General features: G+C 39.3%; 1 protein-coding gene and 1 non-coding gene across 3 annotated transcripts; one reads left to right on the forward strand and one right to left on the reverse strand.

The window, feature by feature from the left end:
- Positions 1–3,004: 3,004 nt before the first annotated feature.
- On the reverse strand, positions 3,005–3,111 carry LOC142137199 (U6 spliceosomal RNA). The gene has a single exon (XR_012687846.1). It is a non-coding gene; the product is annotated as a U6 spliceosomal RNA (small nuclear RNA).
- Positions 3,112–3,383: 272 nt separating this feature from the next.
- TMEM259 (transmembrane protein 259) lies at positions 3,384–25,582 on the forward strand. Of its 2 annotated transcripts, none has more exons than XM_075205961.1 (12): positions 3,384–3,569; positions 3,888–4,096; positions 8,074–8,343; positions 16,997–17,108; positions 17,785–17,895; positions 19,591–19,713; positions 19,797–19,897; positions 20,233–20,290; positions 20,423–20,506; positions 20,588–20,720; positions 21,228–21,327; positions 22,148–25,582. In XM_075205961.1, the coding sequence occupies exons 2-12, from the start codon at positions 3,899–3,901 to the stop codon at positions 22,760–22,762; spliced, it is 1,905 nt and encodes a 634-aa protein (XP_075062062.1). In that variant the 5' UTR covers positions 3,384–3,569; positions 3,888–3,898; the 3' UTR covers positions 22,763–25,582. The 2 variants fall into 2 exon arrangements, with proteins under 2 accessions (XP_075062062.1, XP_075062059.1); XM_075205958.1 differs by having other exon boundaries at positions 3,384–3,536.
- Positions 25,583–25,808: the final 226 nt, after the last annotated feature.

A 25,808-nucleotide genomic window follows, 5' to 3' on the forward strand; every position in this document is an offset into this window, starting at 1 on the left:
GTGTCCAAGTCACTCCTACCTCCACAGTGGTTAGGGCTGATAGTGATTTTTAGAACACCTTGTTGTTCATCCCCTTCCTCTACAATAAGCAAACAGCCCTACACAGTCCAGCCCAGACACTGGTTACCATGTAGGCTTTAAACTAGCTAGCTTAGGGTTGGTTTTAATGGGAGCTAAAATACCCCTTTTTTGGCTTTCAGATTCCTTTCACAAAACACTGAGATCATTTTTGGGGTGGTATACTGTCCACCTCAGCCTAAATTAATTGCAAAAAAAAAAATCCCCAAAATATAACCCTAGTGGGTGTATCTGTGTCTTTGTGTAAGTGTGTTTCGGGGTTTAGAATATTTGTCTTTGACATCAGTCCCTACATCAGTGGAGCTTACAGTCTAAGGGGTATATTTACTAAACTGCGGGTTTGAAAAAGTGGAGATGTTGCCTATAGCAACCAAGCTCCACTGATGTAGGGACTGATGTCAAAGACAAATATTCTCTGTGTAACTGGTGGCGCTATATAAATTAATAAATTAATTTATTACCTTAGCTTGCACTGTCACCAGTGTGGCTAGGAAGAGCCTTTGCATGACTCAGCACTGGAGCTTAGTGTATTTGGAAAGGGGAGGGAGCAAATATTTTTTTTCTTATCCATGCTATGTTAGAAGCACCCAACCAGTCCTACAGTACCATCCAGGGTTCTTGTTACCATGGTTATAGGGGACACAGTAATAGGGGATTGGCTAACGAAAGTTTTGTGACTGTCCTCTGATGCAGTTCTGTAGTGGTATAAAAACAGTCTCACAATTGCATATCTTACAACAATCTTTCCTTGGCCCTGGAAGTTGGCTGTAGCTCCCTTTCCTTCCATTCTCTATTTCCCCTATAATTAACCATTACTTCTCAACATCAATGCACACAGACATTTTCCCAAACCATTCACATGCTCAAGTACCTGGGAATCAGAGACAGATTTAGACCTCATGGGGCTCTAGGCAAGATACTGGTTTAGGGCCCCCTCCCTAAAAAAATCCATAGCACTATAGTTTTTAGCATAACATATACCCCTATTCAGGGGCTGGCTGGCATACTTTAGCCCAGGGGGGCAAGTAAATAGCACTGGCCCATAAGTAACGGCCCATTTTTAAAGGTTGGTCTCACCGCCGACCCTGGGAGGGCCCTCTGGGGACCGCTGGGCCCTAGGCAATTGTCTAGGTTGCATAGTGGTAAATCCGGCCCTGCTGGGAATCACCACTGAAATTTCACTATCTTGTTTATTATGACATTGTTAACTATATTATGTGTAAGTATTACCTTTATGTGCACACCCAATGCTTGTTTGTAAACCAAAAGAAAGTGTTAGGAACTCCCAAGTCAGTACAGTGAAACTCGGAACTACTCTGAAGGCCAGGTGTTCGCTGGAGCCCCTAGTGGTGGGGACAGACTGGGCTGCGGGCCGACCAAGGGTCGAGTAACGTATACTGACTTAAAGGAGTTCCCAGAAGTGGAGTGATTGGCGGACTGTAGTTAAGAAGAATCCTAGGTCAAAGGGTCACAAGCACAGATGCAATATCCAAAGACAAGCGAAGGGTCAAACACACAGGCAGAGAAGCAAAATCCGAAGTCCAGGCAAAAAGGTCGAGGTCAGAAGAGAAGGGTCACAGGTCCAATAACAAGCAGGGGTCAAAACACGGGTAGTCAAATCCAAGGTAGCAGGAACCAAAACAGATAGCACAAGCAGGCAGCAGGACTGAGGACAGAACGCTATAACCGGCAGTGAGGCTGCAGACCTCACTGCCTTAAATACACAGAGGGACCAATCAGGGCTTGCCCCTGAAGTATACACACTTGCAGGCTAATGCCTGCTAATTCAGCCCACAGGCTGAATCCAATAAATAATCTACAGAATGCGCGTGCGCGCCCGGCTCTCTATACCGCCGGGACGCCGCGCTGAAGGAGCGTCTGACCGTTGCCTTAGCAACGGTCGGGTGCTGGGCGGAAGTGACGTCCCGGTCGTCAAGGTGACGGCCGGGACGCTAGAGGACCCAGGAAGCGAGCCGCGGCGGCTCGTAACAGAAAGTTGTTAAAAAAAGCAAACCGTTTTTCTTGAATTGCAACCCCAATTTCTATATTGCAACTGAAAATCTCCTTTTATTATTTTGTAAGAAGCTATCGCACACATTCAGTTAGCAACGACCTAACACACCTTGGGGAACAGCTATGAAAACTGTTTTCTATGTAACTGTGTAGAAAAGTTGGCAACTCTGAATTTTTTGTTTAGAAAATGAAATCAAACATTTGATTGGTGACTGTGAGTAATATAACCTTTTCTTTTCAATTGGCTGTGGAAGAGCTTTATATACGGTATATCCCCCATTAGGTCCAGAAATAGCCAGGTCCAGCATTGTGCAACCAAACTTTATACAAATCATTTCCCACACTATATTTATGCTCTGTAAAGCTCATCAGTTTTATAAAGTTGAACACTACATTATGTTCTGCCCTATCTGGAGGCTCATACTCAAAGCATTTCGATTTCTGGTGGATAATATACAAAGCTGAACCCTGTCTGATGGCTAGTATACAAATCTAAACCACATCTGGTGGATACCTTGAACTGAAAAGTTTTATGATTAGTGGTGTTAATTTTGTTTTGTTATATAATTAAACTTGATAAATGAAATTTACTCAAAGAACTAATGCACAAAAATACATCTAGGTTTAAGAGGTTTACAAATATGGATTACAAACAATAATCTAATTTGATGCATATAAATGTTCTCAAAATTAGTCAAACAGTTCCACAACATGTAAATTAAATTTGTCCTGGTGCCCCATTAGAGGCTACAGCAGGAAAAAATGCTTACTCTCCAGCTGAATATTTCATGATTTCTCCAACAGAAAATAATTTTTGCAACCAAAAGAATGAGCTACACTAATCAGCTGTTTGGTGCGTCTCTTTAGGGACATGCACTTAACATGAGTGGTGGGCCAGCAGCGGTAACTTAACAAAAATATGGAACGCTTCACGAATTTGCGTGTCATCCTTGCGCAGGGGCCATGCTAATCTTCTCTGTATCGTTCCAATTTTAGTATATGTGCTGCCGAAGCAAGCACAAACATTAAGCTAGCCGCATCGAAATTTAAAGCCCAAAAACCAATTTATATTTAAATTAAAGCGATTAAATAGTTGTATCTTTCCTTATGATGTAACATCCAAAATAATTTGTAAAATCACGAATTTTTACAAAATTCTTCGTTTTGTTACTATTTTATGTCAATCAATATTTGTAGATATGAGGTCTTGTTCCAATGCATTTTGGGAAACGTGTCATGCTAAATTGGGACCATGGCCCCGCCCACTATCCCATACCGCCCAGCACGCTCACTTTCACGGTCACCGCAATGGCTGAGGCCACAGGAAGCGGAAGAGAAACCGGAAGTAGCTGCTGAGCAGAATCTGTGCGACCCCGTAGACTTCAAGGGGTCCCCTCCCCACAGAGATAGGGGCAGCACCGGGGACCCCCCCGAATAAGGCACAGGTAGATGCACTGACAGTCATACGATTGTAACAGGTAGTTATAGTGCCGCCGTAATAAACAGTATTGTTATCTGGTATATTGACTGAGAGACACTGACCAGATTATGTCAATATGAGGCAAATTACATTAAATCTGCTGTGTTATAAACGCTATGTGCGAAATGATGTGTGCTTTTAGCTAGGTCATATTTTTGTACAGGTAAAAATGAAAGACATGGAAAACCCACCTACCTACCTACCTACCTTTGAGAGTAATGGGTCCAGCTGTCAACAGTTGTGACACTTGTGATGTGAGAGAGGTTATGGATATATACTGAAAAAGTTTTTTATTTTTTTTTATCCATATCTGAAGGAGCTATCAAGATGTCTGAGAATCAGGGGAATATCCCCATCAATAACGCCAATGGAAACCGGGTGCGGACACCAAACTTGAACCAGAACCCTTTGATTAATGTGCGGGATCGCCTGTTTCATGCCCTGTTCTTTAAGATGGCAGTCACCTATGCTCGCCTCTTCCCACCATCTTTCCGTAGAATTTTTGAATTTTTCGTCCTCCTTAAGGTAATTTTATTCAAGTTTTTACACGTGTAGTAGTTCAGGGTCAGATCTGCTTTGTTTTTCTGGTATGTTAATGTACCATTACATAGAAAACTACAAATGCTTTGAAAATAAATCTGTTTTTTTTGTAAGACATGGATGGGTATTGTTTGTTTACACTGTTGAGGTGATTAAAAGTAGGTAAGACAGAGGAGTGGAATTGCAACCAGATACTAATTAAGAAAAATGTAAGCTAGATAACTTGCATGATTGAATTTGTGATATGAATGGCTTCATTAATAATCATTTATAAAACCAGACTTTGGTCATTTTTGGCATTTTTTAAATGTGGTGCAGAGTTGTCAACTGTCCTTCAGCCAAATAAACTGTGTACAGTTTAATTTACTGTTATTACTTGTCCTGAGAATGTGTCATAAATGTCTTGTCAGATATATTCTAGAGCTGTACTACGCAGAGTCTAAGGGTAAAGAAACAATTTATATGGTTTAAAATGAAAAAACAAAAACACCCCTATGAAATGAATATCAAACTGACCTATTCTTGCATGTGATCGTATGTTATTTGCGCTCACATATGATTAACAGGCAGGCAGAGTGGGCCTTTAGGAGGAGGTGTCAAAAGAGTTGGTGCTTGCCTCCAAAAGCCACCCACCCCTTCATCATCAATTATCAACATTAATTTAGATATTGCCAGCAAATTCCGTAGCGCTTTACAATTGGGAGCAAGCAGTAATAAAACAATACTGATAATACATACAGACAGAGAGGTAAGAGAGCTCTGTTAGCAAGCTTACAACCTATTGAAGGAAGAAGGGATTGTCACTTTTAGGAACCTACTTAATATCCTTAGGGATTGGAGTCTCTAGGTAACAGATCTTGCACAACAAATCAAAGGAATAGGAGATATATAAATATAGTATAGCATCTGCCCTTATGCATGTACAAATCAATACTTGATTGGGAATGGTGTTTATTTTCCCAGATGGGTATGTAAGTGGAGGTATCTTGTTTGTTTTATTTTATTTCCTCTACACAAGTGTACATTCTAGGGATACTTAAATGCACTTCTTAGAATACTGGTAATGAAATGGCATGATATACCCAGCATTGACTAACATAAATGTGTGCACATATGTTAGCATAGTTTATATAGCACTCAGTGTTGGAAACTTGAGATGTAACACTACAGCAGATGCTGTTGCATAAACATTTAAAAAACAAAAACAAAAAACTACTGTAAATAAAGTGGTGTTGCTCATAGAAACGAATTTTTTTTATTTTTTATTTCTTTAGTGCAGCTTATAAAATGAAGGCAAGCTTGTGATAAGTTGCAATGGACAACACCACTTTTTTTTATCACTCTTTTTTCGTTGGTACCTTTGCCCATTGTTTTTGTGTTCTGTGATGTTGATCGTTTGCTACTTTATTATTGCATTTTATATTGATTGCCTTCAATGGGTAGACTAAAATAAATTTTTAGGAGATGTGTTTATAGGGATTAGCTTTGTTTCATTATACACCCTCATGAATTTTAAGTTGTGTTTTTGAGGAAAGTTATGGATTTCTTATGCTATCAAAGGGGAGTAGACTCACTTATAAATTTTAGGCATTATGTAGGCTACATGGTGGATATAGTTACTTTAGCACAATTAGAGCAATCCCAGGAAGTGAGCCCAAAATTTACTCTGCTTGTTTCTAAGAGGATGCCGAATATGTGCTATTCACACAAGATATGATAAAGTCATAGGACCAAGTACAAATGTATGCCATTTAATTTTGCAATTGTATTCCTGACAACTGATTTAAATGGTTTCAATGCACTCTGTTGGAAACAAACACTGTCTGTGACAGACCGATTCGTCTGATGGAAAACAATCGCCATCCGAATAGAGAACTCAAATCTGTCTGTTTGAGGCATTAAGGGGTTAATGAAATCAAATGTGGTGCTTCAGTTACACAAGAACACTTTATATTACGTTTTTACCTTTTGTCTTTCATTGTGAAACTGCTAGTTTTTTCTTTTTAGCAGGAGAATATTAAAAAAAATAATACTTTACCCTCTTAATTTATTCTGCCACTTTTAACATACATAAATCATATGCATGTTCTTACAGGTATAGTCTACTAAATTTCTGTTTGAGCCCTGCTGTTTTTCTTTTTTTTTTCTTTCAAGCTTGAAGGCGCTGTCGCCGTTTGCTCTTGACTTTTCCTTCTCTCCCAGCCTATAAGAAGCTGCTCTCTAATGTAAAATGTGAAGCTGTTGTTTGTGAATAACATTGGAGTAAAATTTTAGAGGTCTTTTTAAAAAAGTATTTTTGAATTTGTGTGTAGATTGTCTCAGCTGTTCAGGCAGTAAATGATACTATATATACACTCTCTGAACTGCAGCATTCTGATCAGGGTGTCTTTACATACCTCCTATGGAATTGTCCTGTGCTTGCAAAATTCTCCTACTGCTCATATCATTGAATGCATTTATAGTGTTAAAATTTCTCACACCACAGTTTTTGCACATTAGATTATTATGGAGATAAAGGTTCACCAGGAATTACTTTGTGTTTTGAGGAATTTAGCAGAATTTGGTTCCGTTGGGGCACCTGCAGAGTGACACTGAATTGGAATAAGTAACATTACATTGTTTGAAGAATTAATAATATATACACATATGCATTGGTGAAAATATGGATTAGGTGCCTTGGTAATATGTCTCAGTCTGTAGGAACAAATTGGATCGCTCTCCTGGAGAATGTGCCTGGTTGACTTGGTGTATTTTCATACTGAATATACCATTTTACAACTTTTTTTTTTTTCCCCCTCAGTGTGCAGTATGTTCATATTCGCACCTAGTGGATAATCCTTGAATATTATTTTAAAAGGTGTTCAAAAAAAGTCAGCATTTATTTTCACATATTGGGGAACATTTATCAATCATTGGCAAAAATAAGAAATAGTTGTCAATCCTTATCACATGGATAAGGATTGAACTATTTCTCAAATTTATGAACAATGGATCACAGAAACAGCAGTTCCGAAAAACTGCTGTTTCTGTGATAAAAAAAAAAATCATACTTACCCCCCTCTTCGGAAGCGCTGTCTCAGGGTCTCCTCCAGGTGTTCTTCATGCTTCAACTGCGCATGTGCATTTCGAAGAGCTGCACATGCGCACAAAGATCCCCTCTCTGTCTATGCAACTATCGTTGCAGAGAGAGAGCTGTGGGTGACAGGGAGGGATCATGTGATCCCTCCACACATGTGCTGTCCAGCTCTGCTCTTCGGAGCAGAGCTGACAGCATTGGATTTTTTCATTTATGATAATGTTGCGTACATTAACATGACAAGTTTCCGAAAAAAATGTTTTTCCGGAACTTGTTAGATTGCGACTGGGAGCAGTCACCATACTGTTGAATGGTGACTGCTCCCAAAAACGAAGAGGAGTGCAAAGCAGCAGATATCCATGATATCTGCTGCGATGCACCTTTCATAAAATAAAAAAAAAATAAAAAAATTAAAAATTAATTACCCGGTAAGAGCACTATTGTGCTTTCTTAAATATGCCCCATTGTATTTTGTGCTGGAGCTTCCTTGTTTATGTTGTAATTTAAAATATATACCAGTATAGTGGTGCAAAGAAAATATCAGAATGCATTTTGACAATTTGTAATAAATAATTTGCTCTCCCTAAGATTTTGATGATTGCGATTTTCACCCTTTTCTCCAAGTGTTGCCTTACATGGACAGGTTGCACAAAGCAATTGTGCATTATCAGCTTCAGGCAATTTATGTAATATTTCTGTGACTATGATGCAAAGAAACATTATGTAAAATGGTAAATATTATATATTTTTGCTATTGTCACTAGTTAGATCTCTGTCCTTTTGAGTACTAACTGACCTAAGGCAAAAGGCATGCATTTAAAGTGTTTCCTTTCTATTTAATCACATTTCATTTAGTAACATTTCCATTGTTCTTCACCCCCGGTAGGCTCTTTTGGTGCTCTTCATTCTTGCTTACATCCACATTGCATTTTCTCGTTCTCCCATCAACTGCTTGGAGCACGTGCGCGATAAATGGCCTAGAGATGGGATCTTGCGGGTGGAAATCCAGTTGAATTCAAGCCGTGCACCTATTTTTCTACAATTTTATGACAGCGACACCTTCCCTGGCCTGGTGAAGGAGCCTTTGGGCGAGGAAGATGGAGACGAGGATGAGGAGGAGATGAGTGTGGATATGTACCAGAATAGCTCTATCAAGGTATGGAATCTAGGCTTGTTAGTGACCCGTGTACTAATAGAATGTGTAAGCTTTTTTTCTTAATTAGTTGAGCAGAGGTGCCATGCTAAATCCGAGGATGAAATGCATTCATGAACTGATAATTCAAACCAAAATGAAAAATGTAGTTTTAGGTTTACAAAGTGAAAATAAAAATCGGCAACTTATCCGTTATCCAGCTTGCTGGATCCACTTGGGCCCATGATGGGTCCCTCCACTCTTTCCTGCTCGGCCTATTGAAAACGAGCAAGCCCGTTGTCAATGCTCTTCTCCTATGTACTTCCCCCTTCACATTGATCGCACTCACATAATACATTGATTTTCATTTTAGCTCTTTGTATTTCATTGAAAGCTACGTTTGTTTTGTGTGGCGTTCTGTAACAGCATTTCACAAGGAAGAACAGAAAAATAAACTATTAGAGACATTTAAAAAAAAAAAAAAATGGTGTGCAGATGGTATAATATAATTTTTCTGTCAGAATTTATCTACCTGTCCCTTTACTTCTGGTGTTTTTGAATGCCTTCATTTGATAGCATTACAAAACTTTTTTTGTTTGCTTTTATTACTTTATACAGGTGTTAATGTCCTCTGGTATGTCTTGTTTTGGTAGCAGTGCTATATGTTCCATTGTCAGTGCTATTTGTCATTGCCACACTTAATTCATGGTATTGAACCAAGACATTGAGGGCTTTTATAGTGACAATAGTAGGTTGCGATTCAATCGATATTTAATATGTGAAATGTAAATCTATCATTCTAGTTAGGTAAACTGTTAGTAAAACTGTCATATGCATTGTAATGGTTTTAGAAACTTTTCAGAACTGAAGATATGTGAGAATAGGCTGGAGGGTGGGACTCTCTCGCAACACAATGGGGGTTGCTGCTTTTATTAAGCTACATTACAAGGGCACATCCAATCTAAATATATTGAGATCTTCATTCTGATTCATTTCACCAAACTTATAAAGTATTCTTTTTTTCTTTTCGGTTACTTTATGGTTGAAAAACAATTCTTAAACTCCTCACTTTTCTGCACTAATTAGGGATTCTTCACACATGCGCTGGGAAAACAAGTAAAATTTGTAAAGTATTGTGCACTTTAGATGTATTTTAAACACATTTCCATGTGCTTTTGTTGGGTGGTTCCTATTTACCAATACAATCCATAGTACTGGTACTGCACATTCTGTATTTTTAAACACTGCATTAAATAAATTAGAATATAGTGAAGGACCAGCACATTGATCATGATTTCTCAATGTGCTTTTCATGCATTTCTTTGTGTGAAAAGCACAAGAAAGTTGATTGATGAAAACAAGCTGATTGTTCTTTCACGTCACTTTTAATGCTAGTGCTTTTCCAGCTACAGTAACGCTCATAGCTTATTTTTTAAAGATTTTTTTTCTTGCAGCTTGCAAAGTGCAGTACTTTTTAATCTCTCAGTTTATAATGACTGATTGAAATGCTTTTTGTGATGATCTACTCCATTATAATGTATTGCAATTGGAGAACGTTTATTTTGAGCGCTGCTATCGGGGTCTTATTAACTGATCAAACAATTAAAGCACTTGTTTGGCATCTTAATAATAATTTCAGTTTTGAGAGATTAGACACTTTAAATATTGTTGCAGTTAAGGTAACTGACCAGGAATTAGCATCATGTCAGTTTCTGTTGTGACTGGGGAAGAGAAAGGAAGATATGACTAATATATTTTGAAACACAGTTGATACATGTTGGACAAACTCTCCAACTAAATTTCCTTTACCAGAAAAATGTCCTCATTTAAAGGGCAACTCAACCCAACAGTAAGTGGCAGATTCAATTGCCTAAATATCCACGCAAGGTGCCTCCAGAACCGCCGCGAGACACCTTGCGTGGATATTTTTTGATAGAGGTAATGTAGATTTTTACTCGTACTCCATAGAGATGCGAGCAAGACTCAACTTTACCTTTTTACTGTAGTAACTGTATGTTCTTAGGATCTGAATCTGCCCCTAAAAGTTTTGTATTGGGGGATTATTATAATTATGCAAGATGAATAAAACCAGAAAGTGTGACTTACCTGTGATCCTTCAAACCCCCAATGCTCTCTGTCCCATGTTGCATTTAAAGTGCCGCAATGGGGATCCTCTGTCCTGCTTAGATCTTCCGTAATTGCTACTTGGATAGATTCCATCAGTGAAACGTAATGGGCCACAGCTCGACCAGGGACTGATTTTATTAATATGGCCTTAGAAATGTTATTGAAAAAACTATATCTCATATTTAAAACCTCTGACTGGGAAGAAAAATTCCCTTTTAAATAAAAATAAATAAATCAAAGGTTCTGCCTTAACAGTACAGTACAGCACAGTAGTAGTGCTCGTTAATTTCTGTAACTTTCTGGTTCATGTGTAACATTAATGTGTATATTCTTCATAAATGACAAAACAATAAGCTCACTGATCCTGCCACCTGCATCGTGACAGGAGTGACGTCCATATTGAATAAGATCCTGCCATTCATCGCCCTTAAGCTGGACTGCTGGCACCACTGGGGCCTGTTAATGTGGTCTGAAGATGTCTGATAATCATCCAATCTATTTCAATGCGATTATTATCGAGCATCTCACTAGGTGTGGTGTCGGTTGTCTGATATCGGTTGCAGATTTGCAATATGTGTAACCAACATTAAATAGATAAATGGCTCCTTTGTGCCCATTTTATCTGAGATAAGTGTAGGCAGTTTTCTGCAGGACATTTATGTGAAAAAGCTTCTAATGGACCATTGTTCATATATACAACTTCTTTATAAACTGTTGCTGTTTCATTTACTACTGCTACCATCCATGAAAAGGAAAATAGCATATTATTAGAAGCACACTACATATGTTTTATATATATTAAAGAGGAGGAACATAAGGACGAAACTTGGAGTAAAATCCAAATCAAGCTTTTCTTATGCAGAAATTCCATTGATGAGTTCTACAATACATCTGAAAATACTGTATTTCTCTATCCTACCACTGGGGCACACTGCGTTACCTTGGGGACACTGCGTTACCTTGGGTATAGTAGGTGGGACTGGAGTTAGGCACTTATAAACTTGTTTCCCTGACTCCTCCCCCCACTATGCCCCTCCTCTGTAACTGACTTCAGTTGTTGTAAGTGCCTTCTGGAGAAAGGTCACTTCTGTATAGGCTCCTGCCTATACTTAGTTTAGCATTAGGTTTTCCTGTTTTTATTTTTGTTCCTTTTCAGGTGCAGCGCTGGACTCCATGCCAAGACCCAGAGGAGTGAATAGTCCCAGTGATTCCGTCACTCTTGAGTTCCAGCGCAGGTAAGCAGCACGCTTCCCTTGCACCTCTGCCGGCAGTCTACCCCTAGGAAAAAACGAGCAAAGGGGCCATGTTTTATTTTAAAGTATGCCTTTAAAGGCAGCTTTATGTGGGGCATAGATATATTTATTAATTTCGGCCTTATAGACGGCCGCGGCCATGTTTAAACATGCGGGCGGGAGTGAAGGTGTCTCAGCCTCTCCTCTCCGCCGGCAGCCTCCTCCGCCCCTAGACAACGAGCAGCGGGGGAGAAGGACAAGAATCGCTCTCTCAGGAGGCGATTACATTTGTCAGTGAGACCGCACACACCCTGGGCATGGCAGCGCGGCGGTTCTCACTTCCAGCAGCTGCAGCCATATTTTGTATATGGGCTGAGCGGCGGTGAGCAGAGGCGGACATGTTAGGAGAGGGGAGTGCACCTCCCCCTCTCTCTCTCCCTAATGGCGCGAATGGCGGCCATCTTGGATCCGGAGCGCACACATCAGTGCATGCTGTTCCTGACTCCTGCCTCTCTTCACCGGGTAATGTAGTATCGTTTTTAATTCTGTTTTTAAAGGATTGTCAGCCTGTTTGCCACACAGTTAGGACCTTTCTTTCAGAATCCTGTGACTGTTGTTTATATTATAGGATTACCTATTAGACATGGTAGTTTACTATCCTCCTGTGACATATTTTGATTTTCAGGCAGATGTACATTGATATGGGAATACATATCTGTATGATATTCCATATGGTTACTGTGGATGGACTTTTTCCATAAGTCTGGTAAAGGGAGTTCCGTATATATACAATCCCTTTTGCTGCGTATAGCCTGTGTTCCCAAGTATTGTGGTTAACTTTTATACAGTTTTCCAAATATGCGGTATGTCTGAGGAATTACCTAAGGGGTAATAAACACGCTGTTTTATATGCTCTACATTATTTATGTGGCACAAAAATAATATACAGTGTTATCCAGTGGTAGGCTGGTTGGTCTGTATTGCATTGTGTGCGTAAATGTATATGTGTATGTGTACATCAGGAGCTGGGGCTCATCTGATATTTACACTGTTTTGAATATATGGTGTTGTGGGTTCAATCTCCCTAATAGCACATATATATATATATATATATATATATATATATATATATATATATATAACCTGTTTAAAAGATAGAACAGATTTATTCTGTGTCTTTTTTCTTACTGTTGTATCAGGTTAAAATAGGTGAGTCTTCCAGGAGTAGAATACTCGCTGGTTGGCATACTCAAAAAATTATATATATATGTTAGACAATCTTATTTCCTGTTACTTTGTCTTCCATTTCCTTATGTTTTCTAATAAAAAGATCAACTGGGAAATAGGAGTGACATTATATATGTGCGAAATGTAATTTTTAAATTCTTTTCCACAGCCTAGCCCGAATGCCTCGGTACAGACTGCGAGGCTAGGGTCTACAAACAGGGTGCTCCCATTTCGGTGTCAGCTGTTTTGCAGAAACAGGTCTGGTCTAAATCATTGTCGCTTCTGGTGGCCGAACACATTAAGGTGATTTTTAAATTCGAAATAGTATGTGAGTATACCCTTTTTCATGCTTCTACACATGTTTGCACTGTGCTGGTTAAGCACCCACACAGCTTATATCTGTCCGCTACCACAGAAGCGGCATTACGCTGTTCAGGTATAAAACCATCCGGGCAAATATGCTGCTGTTCACCATCTTCCACAGATGGAGAGGATTTTACCTTTGACTGTTTCCACAGTCAGAATAGGGATGTAGTTCATTCCTCACCAGAGGATGTCTATCTCCATCTTCTTTTACTATCAAGAGGAATATTCTTGCTGATTACACTCACGAGGTGGATAATCTCAGCTTAAACTGTACACAGTTTTTGCATTTACAAGACAACAGTCTATTTTTGATTTTTCAATTGTCAACCTAAGCCTTAGTGACACCCTAGTTGGGAAAATGTTTTTCCTCATATCTTAGACTTGGTGTCTGTCTTTTGTCAAAGACCAGGTAAACAGTAATAGACTGGCTATATTTTCACCTCCCCTAACTCTCCAGAGTCAATACAAGGGAGGTCCCTGTTGGTGACACCCCGGCGGGAGCAGACAAAGAAGTCCTCCTACACAGAGCAGGGGCTAGTATAGGGGTTTATCTAGTGGCTTTAGGACAGAATAAGTGCTCTAGCCTTTATTCACGTGAAGGGTTAATTGGGTGGTTTGTATTCACCCAGCAGCATCATAGCTGGTAGGCATACAGCTATTTAGCCATGATACCTATAGTTAGCCACATGCTTACAGGACTACGTTCCAGTATCGGATCTCTGTTTGCACTATTACAAATGAGTATCCAAAGGCTTCTGGCGGTAGGTGTGCTTTCTTTTTTTTATGTCAGCGACACCAGGCCATGATGTTTACGTGTTCAATCCTTTGATCCTCTCTGTTGATCTGAGGTCAGGGTACCACGTCCCAAGTCAGGCTTAGCCTTACAGGAGTAGTTCTAGTTTATGTACTGTGGCAATCAGGTAAACATTCATAGGTTTGGGGACATTCCCCGGTGGTGGAAGTTATTTATTACACCCAACGCTTTGCTTACAGCTAGACGTTTTCAGCCAGAACATTATACTGGCAGTCTCTCAGCAAGCTGCAGGGCTGCATTATTGGGTTCACAAGGGGTCTCTTTGAGCCTACCCAGGTCTTCGCTTATTCTACCACACTAGAAGCGTTGGCTTATGCCTTAAATTCTAGATTGGGGTTTTCAGTAGCTTACTACCGAAGAACACACTCCTCTCTTCTACACAGTTCCAAAAATGCTCCTGGCAGAATTTCCTTTCAGTAACAGGAGTTTCTGTTTTGCAAAATAGGATAATAAGTTTCTACTTGTATCTTTGGCTCTCCTTATTTGTAACATCTCCCATGTTTCAACAGGGAGATTTTCATCAAGGAAGGCTGTTTTCATTGTTTTGGACGTGCATAGCACCCCTTTGCCCTAATTCACTAATTTACCTGTCTGGTGGTGCTTAGTCACATTGTTTTTATTAGTGAGTCAGTTGTTCTTCTTGTACAGAAGGTCAGAAAACCTGTAGAGATTCGGCCTCAAAATGCAGTGCTGTTGCATTTTTGTAGCACTTATGCAATTCCCGTATCCTAATGCAGGATAAGGGTCGACCTGTGTATGGTCGGAGAGGTGTTCCTTGTGCCATACTATGGGCCAAGCTAGACCAACTTATTATTATTGAGGGCCGAATGCCTTAACAATCAATCCTTTAACAGGTAGAGTGGGTCACCTCAGGGTAATCCTTTCTCTCTCCTGGTTCGGTCATAGGGCTCTCTGAGAAAGAGGTTCTTTTCACATGTTAACCTGTTTTCTCTATCGGCTCTCAATCTAATGACCCTCAGGTGGATTTGTCCATAGCCAGGTTGGGTCTCCCTAGAACTTAGGGGGTGTACAGGTGATTCACAGGTCCAATTCCTCGTGGGGGTTCAAGAGTTTCTAGGAGGGGGCGCATCCCAGCTAGTCTGGTGGTCCGCCGTGTGTCTCGCTAAGCAGTGTTCTCCTGGTTTAGGGGACTTGTGTTGTCGTCCCTCCTTTCCCGGGTTCCAGAGCGGCCTCATCTCGTAGTTCGGCTCTTTTTGTTTTCATCATCTGGTTTGATGCTGTGGCGTCGGATGGCTATCCTTTTCGGCTAGAGAATCCCTGCAGGGAGATGGTTGCTACCTTCAATTCAGCCGTTGAGCTTCTTCCTCAGCTGTTCTCTTTGGGCTAGAAACTATATTCGATTGGTGTAAATTCCTAGAATTTCACACGCCCCACTCAGGAATCTTTAAAAGGTTTTCTTTACCAGCTGGCTTCAATTGGGTCTCCGCCCTACTTCTTTCAGCGTGCAGCTTCCGTGGCTCTCTGTCTAGCTCAGTGGAAGGTTGTTTTGCTTAAGCGGTTTCTTCATGCTCAGCTCGCCTTTGGTTGGTTGTAGATTTCCAGGGCGTTTAGTTCTCGTCATTGGGAGGCTTGCTTTGGCCTCCGGTGACTCTCTGAATTAGTTAAGCTTTTAGCTCATGGTATGAGTGCTTCCTGGTATATATGTCGGGCTTATGTTGTTAACTCTCTATATGAGTGCTCCCTCAGATATCGCTGAGTTAGTTAAGCCGTTAGCTCATGAAATGAGATCTCCCTTGTTTATCTTTGAATGGTTTAAGCACTGTATCCGTGCTCCCTTAGATATCGCGGAGTGGCTTAAGCTGTTGCATCAGTTTATATGGTGATGCTTTGGATATCATTGAGTGGATTGAGTTGTTAGCTCAATGCAGGCTGTTCTCTTGGATGTCACATCTCGTAGGGGATCTGGGGCGAGAGTGTGTATGGCTCTTCCTCATTTTCTTTACCAGAAACTTGGTGGCCCGTTGTTCGAGACATTATTGGTTAAGACAATTAGTGCCTGTATTCCACTGAGTCAGAGATTGTAGTTCATCATTCTTGTGCCTCTTCTTTTTGTGTAACGTTTCTCCGATGGGAGATTTTGTGCTCTTGTTCGCACAGTTCCTGTTTAGGAATATAATGCCCATTTAGCCTCTCTAACGCTAAAGAGCGTAGGGGGGACAGGGTCTAGGTGGTCTCTTGCCACTGCATCACCACCAACATTCTGTCTGTACCCCTCTGCAGGTTCCAGTGACTTTTACAGTGCACTTTCCAGGAGGGTTGCTGCTTTTTGTACGCCACAAAAGCGTCATTCAATGGCGCTGTTGTACAGAGTGGCAGTGTCTGTTTCTGCTGCATATTGTTTCTTTGTTGCATGCCTTTGCATTCACAAATGCAGGGTTTTGAACACAAAACATTGCGCACAGCCGTTCCAGAGCATTCCCGCCCTTGGACACAGCTTTGGTAGCTCCCCAAGGTAACGCAGTGTCCCCCAGTGGTAGGATAGAGAAAAGAGGATTTTTACTCACCATAAAATCAATTTCTCTTACTACACTGGGGGACACTGCGCGCTCTCCCTTGCTCTGAAAGTAGTGCTGTCTTTGGTGTTGCTTTCTGAATTGCTTTTTCTCTCTTCCTGGCTTGGTTATACAAAACTGAAGTCAGTTACAGAGGAGGGGCATAGTGGGGGAGGAGTCAGGGAAACAAACATGTTTATAAGTGCCTAACTCCAGTCCCACCTACTATACCCAAGGTAACGCAGTGTCCCCAAGGTAACGCAGTGTCCCCCAGTATAGTAAGAGAAATTGATTTTACGTTGAGTAAAAATCCTCTTTGTGTCCTTTTAATTTGAGTGAATTCTCTTAAATCATTGTCAACTTTACATAGAGAGTTGAATTTTTCACTTTATTTGCAGTTTGAACTTGACATTGAGCCAAAGGTATTTTTAAAGCCATCACTTGAGAGTATGCCACGAACCTCCGACAATCAGAGCCAGTCGCTATCTTTCAGTGACGCAGCCAGTAAAGGTGAGTGTGTCATTTTTTTTTATAATATTTTATTCTCCAAACTTTATATAAATACAATTGTTGTTTGTAGTGAGTCACTCTTTCTGGGCTTTGACTGAACATACTTATCTCCTTAGTTTTTAGAACAGCCTTTTTTAGATGTGACAACTGTCAGGGGCTGCATTTGTTTCAATAGAAAAGAGTACTTGTGACATTCTTCTAAAAAAGATGCATCAATGCATTTACAATATTTAAGAGATTGTATAATTAACTAATCATCAGAAATCAATTTTCCTTTTTTACTATTCCAGAAGTTGGTTCCAATTATCTTCCTGCTGTGTCATTAAGTAGCCTGAAAATGAGAACTCGTGTGCATAGAACGTCTCTTCCCATAGGGTCATTACTGTTTCAAATGCATTGTGAGAAGTGCATTTCCTCACTGCCTGTGACTGTTGTGTTATAATATTTCCTCATTGTTTGTTGCATATTAACATCTTCAGATTGACACATGTGCTAGACAAGCTATGATAATGAAATGGTAATATAATCATGTCAATTTAAGCAAATACACCCTACAATATGCGATAGTGTAGAGGGAACGCCTTATTTTAATATTTGGTGCCTTTACTTAAATTGTATATTTTCAATTGCAATTTCAGTGTCCTGTTTTGAATTTAACTGTGTTTGTTGCTATCAGTGTGGCCACAGGAGGAGTACATAGTGGAGTATTCGCTTGAATATGGATTCCTCCGGCTGTCTCAAAGCACTCGACAGAGACTCAACATCCCAGTTATGGTGGTGACCCTTGGTGAGTGGTTTCGCTGTATCTGATAGCTTGGGGCAGTGTCATTGCAGAGTAGAGCTTGCTAGTACTTTGCAGAATAAGAATGACCTTTCCATTCTGTGTGAGGTTGTGCGCACCTGGGTTAATTTAAGCGATTATAGATACCCTTTTAATAGATGTATAATTTGGTATAAATGCACTGTTTTGCCACAAAGAATATACTGACTTCCATCAATACTTTGGAGAACGCTAGCTAAACAACATTCATAAATATGGTGGTCTTTTTCCATTTATTTCTCAACATTTCAGTCCTTACACTGTTATTACACATTACTGTAATGCAGTTGTAGTGCAGAGTCTAAGCTCTGAAATGTATCATAGCAGTTTTTGACTAAACGCAGAGAAATGGAAGGAAAAGAGCGGACCATGTTGGAGGTAGGTTTCTGTGTAGTAAGCATAATTAATTTAAACCGAATAAACTTCTTGTAATATGTGAATTTATATGTAGAAATTGCCGCATTACTTGTTTATCCACATATAACAATAGCAACAATTGCACCAACCATAACTGCACCCACCTTTTTTCTAAATGATACCTTAATCTAAGTAAGTTGTAGTAGACTGTCAAGAAAATAAATTAATATTAGACAAAATGACCAATTGTGTGTGCAGATGTCTAACTATCTAGGTATTGGCTTTTGTTAGTTTGTAAACGCTACACAAGGCCACACATAACAGACTGCTTTTGATTGCAGCACATATTTTAAATGCTTTGATGCCAGCTGTTCCTGCATGCTAAAATATTTTTAAAATATAATTTAAAAATCTTTTTAAGATTAGTTTCAGAAAAAAAATTACTTATATTCTTTAGAATAAGGTTTTTGGTTAGGGTTATTAAATAAATAAAGCACAATAACTTTAAACTATTTGACTGCAAACAGTAGGTGCAGCATTGAAACTATTGTTAGAATGAATGATTGTTAATTGGAAAGATTTTGTTTCATTGATTCAAAATCCACATGTTCATTTTCAGGGACAATGTATAGCTGCACCAAACATGAAGACCTGAACATATTGTAAATGTATTGCATTATAAATACTCCTTTGTAATATCACATATGTGATAATGCACGCCCTAATGTAAGTTATATATATACTAGTTGAATGGGTTCTATGACCATATAAAACAAGGCTGCAGTCTGAGGGCTAGATTTACTAAGCTGCGGGTTTGAAACAGTGGGGATGTTGCCTATAGCAACCAATCAGATTCTAGCTTTCATTTATTTAGTACTTTCTACAAAATGACAGCTAGAATCTGATTGGTTGCTATAGGCAACATCCCCACTTTTTCAAACCCGCAGCTTAGTAAATCTAGCCCTGAGTGTTTTTATACATATCACAGAAACACAGTGACTTCTAACCTCTGTAGTAATTTAATCTTAAGGAATTAGAACTCATGGCTTATATATCTGCTATTTACATAAGTTTATACATACATCACATCGCATAATACATAATATAAGAATGGACAAGAATTTACACTTAACTACTGTTGTATACCCCTGAATACCAAATAGACTCACCTGCAGAAAGTTAAACAGAACAGTTCTCTGATCTGCGAGAACAAATGTGCAATGTAACAGGGCAGTAATATGTGGAATTTATAAGTGGATACAAATGCTAAGCTCCTAGCCTGTTTGTTCATCTTCTTGGTCTCAGATCCAACCCGGGACTTGTGCTTCGGAGACAGGTTTAGCCGTTTTCTGCTGGATGAGTTTCTTGGATATGATGATATTCTCATGTCAAGTGTGAAGGCCCTGGCTGAAAATGAGGAGAACAAAGGTTTGTGATTCTAAGGTGTCAGCCACTTGTATTGTCACATGTTGTCTTATTTTCAGTGTAAATGTTTCTTTGCATCTTCTCAGGATTCCTAAGGAACGTGGTTTCAGGGGAACATTACCGTTTTGTCAGTATGTGGATGGCACGCACATCATACCTCGCAGCCTTTGTTATAATGGTTATATTTGTAAGTTGTCTTTTTTGGGAAAATGAATATTCATTAATCATCCTTCATAACTATACTTCAACTATTGTGAACTCTTCAAGATCCTATTTCTTTTAGATCACATCTTTGTAATCTTTTTTTGCATTCTGCACTTGATATTGTTAAGTATTTTTTTTTCCTTGCGTCTGTGCATCCTTTTTGGGAGGGTACTGATCAAACATACTACTTTATTTGTTTACTACTTCATTACTTTCCAAATCTCTGTGTCTAGTCTGAAAATGTATACTCTTTTATGTGTCTGCTCATATTTGTTTTCCATTTTGTGTGATTTATTGTGTTTGTTCTACTTCCTGTAGACTCTCTCAGTCTCTATGCTCCTGCGTTATTCTCACCATCAAATATTTGTCTTTATTGGTAAGTGACCTACTTGTATATGAAAATACATAATGATTTTCTTTCATTTGTCTTTGTTGTGATCTTCTTTTCTCTTTTAGCAACCTTCTTTTTTTCCCATTTAATTCCCCTCTCCCCTCTGTCTCTGTACAGTGGACTTGCTGCAGATGTTAGAGATGAATATGAGTATTGCATTCCCAGCTGCTCCTCTGCTTACTGTGATACTGGCACTTGTAGGTAAGAACGCTGCCCTTCTTCTGAAGTACTCCTTACATATACCAGTGTGTCTGTATCCATTCACTTTCTCTCCCCGAGCAGGAATGGAAGCCATCATGTCTGAGTTCTTCAATGACACTACCACTGCCTTCTACATCATCCTCATAGTGTGGCTTGCCGATCAGTATGATGCTATTTGCTGCCACACTAACACCAGCAAGAGGCACTGGCTCAGGTCAGCTGAAAACCCCACCATTTCATGGGTTTCTTCTTCTATTTACCTTTCTTATGTTCTTTACCTCTGTAAACACACAGTTCAAATGCATTCCTCTTCATCATGTTCTTAGTGGTGTATATTTTATTATAGCCTGTGCAAGGCAGCCATGAGGCTCATGGATCAGAAGGGAATGATAAAGTGTGTATTGAATTATAAATCTGGTGTACTTTATTACTTTTATGCACTAGTTTACTGGCACTGTAACGTTAATACACTTCCCTTGCGGTTTTTCAATTCGGCATTGTAGCTTAGTTCCCTACTTTAGGGATTAGATTATTTACCAAAGTAGTATTCTTACTGCATACAATGCAATAAACTAAACCAAAAGTGGAAACAACCACAAGATAGAGGCAAAGTCAGATTTGATATGTGGATGGGGGGAACATTTAAATAAGCACCCTTAGTTTTTTTTATAATACTATAGTTTTAATATTTTAATGTAATGTGATTGCTCTCTCCATGCAGATTCTTCTACTTGTATCATTTTGCATTTTATGCCTACCACTATCGCTTCAATGGACAATACAGCAGCCTGGCACTGGTCACATCCTGGCTCTTCATCCAGGTAACACAGAAAGGCTTCTTTCTCCCTGCTACAGCCACTACCCTTTTGGTAAAGGACCGCATGTATAATATACATTTGTGTTGCAAAAATTGTTCTCTGCCTGAGTTTTTCTGTCCAGTATTTTTCTTCTAAACTTTTTAAGTCTTTCACTGCCAGCGACATAATCTCGTGTCCCGTACTTAGGAGGATAATGATGTAGATGATGCATCACCTGACATCCGCTTCCACAGTGTTCTAAGCTATGTTCTTTGCCTACAGCGTATGTCTTAAGTGAGCCCGAAGGCCCCCAGTGCCCGCCTCACATGTAAAGTGTGATAAACTACTGCATTATGGTACCATAGTGAGCATGTGTGTCTGTAGTTCCCTCCTCCCTCAATCCCATCACCCTGCACAGATTGCAAGAGACTTAAAATGATGCAATGCATCTGCTAAAAAGATGGCTTTTGCAGGTAGCACAGCATCATAGAGTATATTTCTCTCTCATTGTCTCAAAAATATCCCAGAGGGAAGACGCAATTATCCCCCTAAACATAAACACTTTTTCATTTTGAAATCTATTGCTCCTGTGCATTACAATATATGCACCCCTTAACTTTCATTAATGGTTTTTCTATGTGTATGTGACTGAAAAGTAGATTTTGCATGCAGGTCACAACAGGAATGAGATGACTTTGTGAAAATGTAAGTGTTCTGTTTCTTCTAGAAATCAGTGATTCCTCTTGCTTATTAAGGTTTGAAGGGATTTAAGAAGAAAAGTGTGTTTGGCCACAAATACACTTAAACATGTCTGACTTGCTATTTTGCTTTATCTTCTCCATAGCATTCTATGATCTATTTCTTCCATCATTATGAACTTCCTGCCATCCTCCAGCAGATCCGAATCCAGGAAATGCTTCTGCAAAACCAGCAGGCTGGTCAGAATCAGACTAGTCTTCAGGACAACCTGAACAACAATACAGCAACTGAGCCTTCCATTGTGACGCCACCACCTGTCCCTGGCCTTGCCCTTCAGTCACCAACAGCCAGCTTAGGGACTGCAGGTGTACTCTTAACGGACACCAACTCAGGCATGAGCAGAGCGGCAATACAACCTGTAGAAGATGGTATGCCACCTGTATTTTCCCCACCTGAAGAACCAACTCGGGAAGCTGCTGGTAATCAACCTCCTGAATCTGATATGGCAGCAATGACACAGACTGGAGATCCTCCTCTTATTCTGCCAACTGCTACACCTGAAAACAGCCCCAATAAACTGACTGAGCCCCACGTGGAAGATGTGTCACTCTCCACAGACTGTAACACAGTAAGATTTTTAGTTACCAGCCACGATATAGAGCAAAACAATCTCTCGACATCAGTCTCTACGGAGTTGCTGTCAGAAGCTAATGCTCCACAGCCGAATGCATTTGATACAGAGCATCTGGCTGGTCACTAGTGAGCTGAACCTCCATTCCAAATATACTGCCCTCTGCATCTGGGCGAAGTGCACTTGCCCTAACAAGGAGTTGCACAGACAATTTATCCCTCTGCGTTGGAGCGAGAGGCTTGCAGCACACTCAAACAAGTGCATGCGTGTGTTCATGCACACAAACTGACTGCATTTGCTTACATTTTTTGTTTCTCTCATGTAAATTAAATGTCAGAAAACAAACCAGAGTCTAAATTCAGATGATTAACAGGACATAGAAAGTTTCCTAAACTTTTTTAAAAAAAGAGTTCTGTGGCCGTATATATGTTGTGTACATTTTATGTACATATACACTGATATGTACCCTCATGTCTCTACCAGATAATGCTAAGTTCCAATTATGATAAATCTGCCCACCAATATTACTTTATTCACCCCTATTGTTGCTTCTGTCAAGAGTTTTAGATGAAGGAGGCCCTTTGGGTAATTTCAGCTTTTGATAATTCCACTCCGCAGCCATCTGACCAAGAAAGGGGTGATTCATTGGTTTTGTATTAAGAAATAAACAGTCTGATTAGCGAAACTTAAATACATTTGGAAACAGAGACCACTGTTTTTATACTTGCAGCCTCTGTTTAGTGCTTACAGTGCTTTTCCAGCGTTATGGAATGTAAGTACGTAAACTGGGACAGATGTGTTAGTTGAGTTGTAGCTGGAGGTACCCATACAGTCTGCCTGAAAGCTGATTGTGACAGACGGTATGTATAATGTGTGTGTATATGTGCCTTTCTAATTGTGACTGCAGCAGGAGACTGTGCACACAGTGGGTGAAAACTGTTTTCTTCTTATATTGCACTTTTTCTTTAATGCGTGGGAGTGGCGTGTGCAGATACAAATTGATACCTACGTTAGTGTATGTTTAAATATAGACACAGCTATATAGATTTGAAAAAATAACACCATACCAAAATACGAGCCTACACCATGCTATAATTGTATTCATCATAACTTTAATAAAACAAATCGGATCAGCAGCTTGGTAAAGTTCTGCATACAAAATTATGCAGTCTGGTCATTTGGTTGAAATGTACTTTCTCAGCCGTTATTGCTGCCAACTTGCCTGAGCTGTGAACACTAACAAAACACTACAGAGGATAAAGTTCACCTCTTACCTTTTATGGGCAGCTGCCATCATAGCTGTCAAGGGCACAGAATGCAGAGGGAGTAAGAGAATAGCCTCCACTTTAAAAATTTAGAGAAAATTGATGTCTTTTAAATCAGATGCAGAATAAGTGCTGATTAGAAATCTTTATAATTTGCAATTGGTCCCATTTTTAATCTCTGCTTTCTTAAATGGATACATAGATACTTGAGGTATCTTTCCCCAGCATATAGCAACACATTGTTTTTGGAGTTTTGGTAGGTCATTGAATGGCGTTGATTTGATATTACTAAGGAGGACACAGTAACCTGAAATTTGTCATATGCAGTTTCCAGTCTTGCCACTGGTACCTCCTCTCACTGCGGTGATTTACTTGGCCAGGTGCAATATTGTTTTTAAGCCAAAAACATGTCCTGCAGAATAGCTTACACTCTATCTTCATAGACAGGTATCTGTCTGTTCAGTTTCTAAACATGGAAATGGCAGTGATTGCTCTTGTCCTTCTCCAGTAATCTACATAAGGTAACATTAGCTTTTGTGGCCAGGGATGTATAAATATTGCATTTTTGAAGGAAAAAAATAAAATGTTGTTGGTGTCAATTAACATAAAAATAAAATTGCAATAGAAGTTCATTTTCCAACGCTGTATGTAAACATTTTGTCACCTTGACTAAATATGTGCATTCATTTTCATTATTTTTTTTAAGGCTTATTTAAAAAGCATTTGTCACTGTGACAGTGAAGGCAGCCATTTTTTGGGCAGAATCAATATTCGCTAGAATGCCGCCTATTCGGGGATATAGTGTCAGTCAGTGTCTTATGAATATTGGTCATTATGTGCCTCAATGATATTGTTGCTTCCTTGTGAATAAATAAGCTATATTCTGCTAAATATTGCTTCTTACAAAATGTATGCCCTCACCATGTGACAGGTGTTTTTTAATTAGTGTACAAATAGCACATATGGGTTGTGGTTCATTTGTGCTATTTACAACATCTAAAAAATATTTTTTGGATCTGTTTTTAAGAAAACTTTTTTTTTTTTTCTTAAAAAAACAAATGCATTTGAATTTGATCCTGTTTTTATACCATTTGAATACATTAATTGTTATCAATATATGGACAGTTTCTTTGAGAGATGATTTTGTACTCTAACTAGTTTTTCTTTAAAGTGATGGTCTAGGCAAGATGTGGTTCTTTTTCTGTTGTTAATTTTCACTCCCATTTGGCTTTGCTGTGTGTTGTTGATTTACAGCGGACATTGAGCCACGTATTGCCTATCCTCTTTTTGACACACAGCTTGAACGTTTTTAAAGAAGTTGTTGGCAAAGTCCTTTCTCGGTAATGAGTAAGGTGAATAAACACTCACTTGTAAGCTATGTGGATGCTACAACTGCTTCCTATGCACAGCCTGGTATGGGCTTATTAGAATAAATGGGCTTTAGTTAGAATAAATGCAGTAAATATTGGGGTGAGACTACGATCTGTGCCCAACACCCCATGTTCTGTATAAATGTACCTCAAACAATAAGAAATTGAAAAATTGTGTTTGTATATATGATAATAAATATTATATCTAAAGCACACAGTGTGCAAAAGTGTCAGGAAAATCATATTCAATGCTCAATACTTAAATATGGACACACTGTGAATCTGTTTATTAAATTGCACAATTAGCCACCTTACATTGTGAAGTGCTTGTTGTACTTTGCTTACTTACCAAGCCAGAATTTATAAAAGTAAAGTGGAGACGAACAGGGTCCGTAAACTGGAGAAGATTAAGATCTATAACATGTAATGGAGAAACAATGAAGTAAGTATAATGGCAGGGACTACCCCATTGGGTGTAATTTGTTTTTTACTTTTATTGGAATTTTTTTATTTTGTGTGTAAATCCTGGGTTTTTTTTTA

Source organism: Mixophyes fleayi, chromosome 1, assembly GCF_038048845.1.
Source record: "Mixophyes fleayi isolate aMixFle1 chromosome 1, aMixFle1.hap1, whole genome shotgun sequence".
NCBI lineage: Eukaryota > Metazoa > Chordata > Amphibia > Anura > Limnodynastidae > Mixophyes > Mixophyes fleayi.

What these genes read in the sequence shown, in the direction of transcription:
- TMEM259 (XM_075205961.1), top strand. Translation starts at nt 3,899, where the DNA reads ATGTCTGAGAATCAGGGGAATATCCCCATCAATAACGCCAATGGAAAC. An exon ending in TTGTTATAATGGTTATATTT is followed by an intron (nt 19,898 to 20,232) that starts GTAAGTTGTCTT and finishes TACTTCCTGTAG; the next exon opens with ACTCTCTCAGTCTCTATGCT. An exon ending in TGTGATACTGGCACTTGTAG is followed by an intron (nt 20,507 to 20,587) that starts GTAAGAACGCTG and finishes CTCCCCGAGCAG; the next exon opens with GAATGGAAGCCATCATGTCT.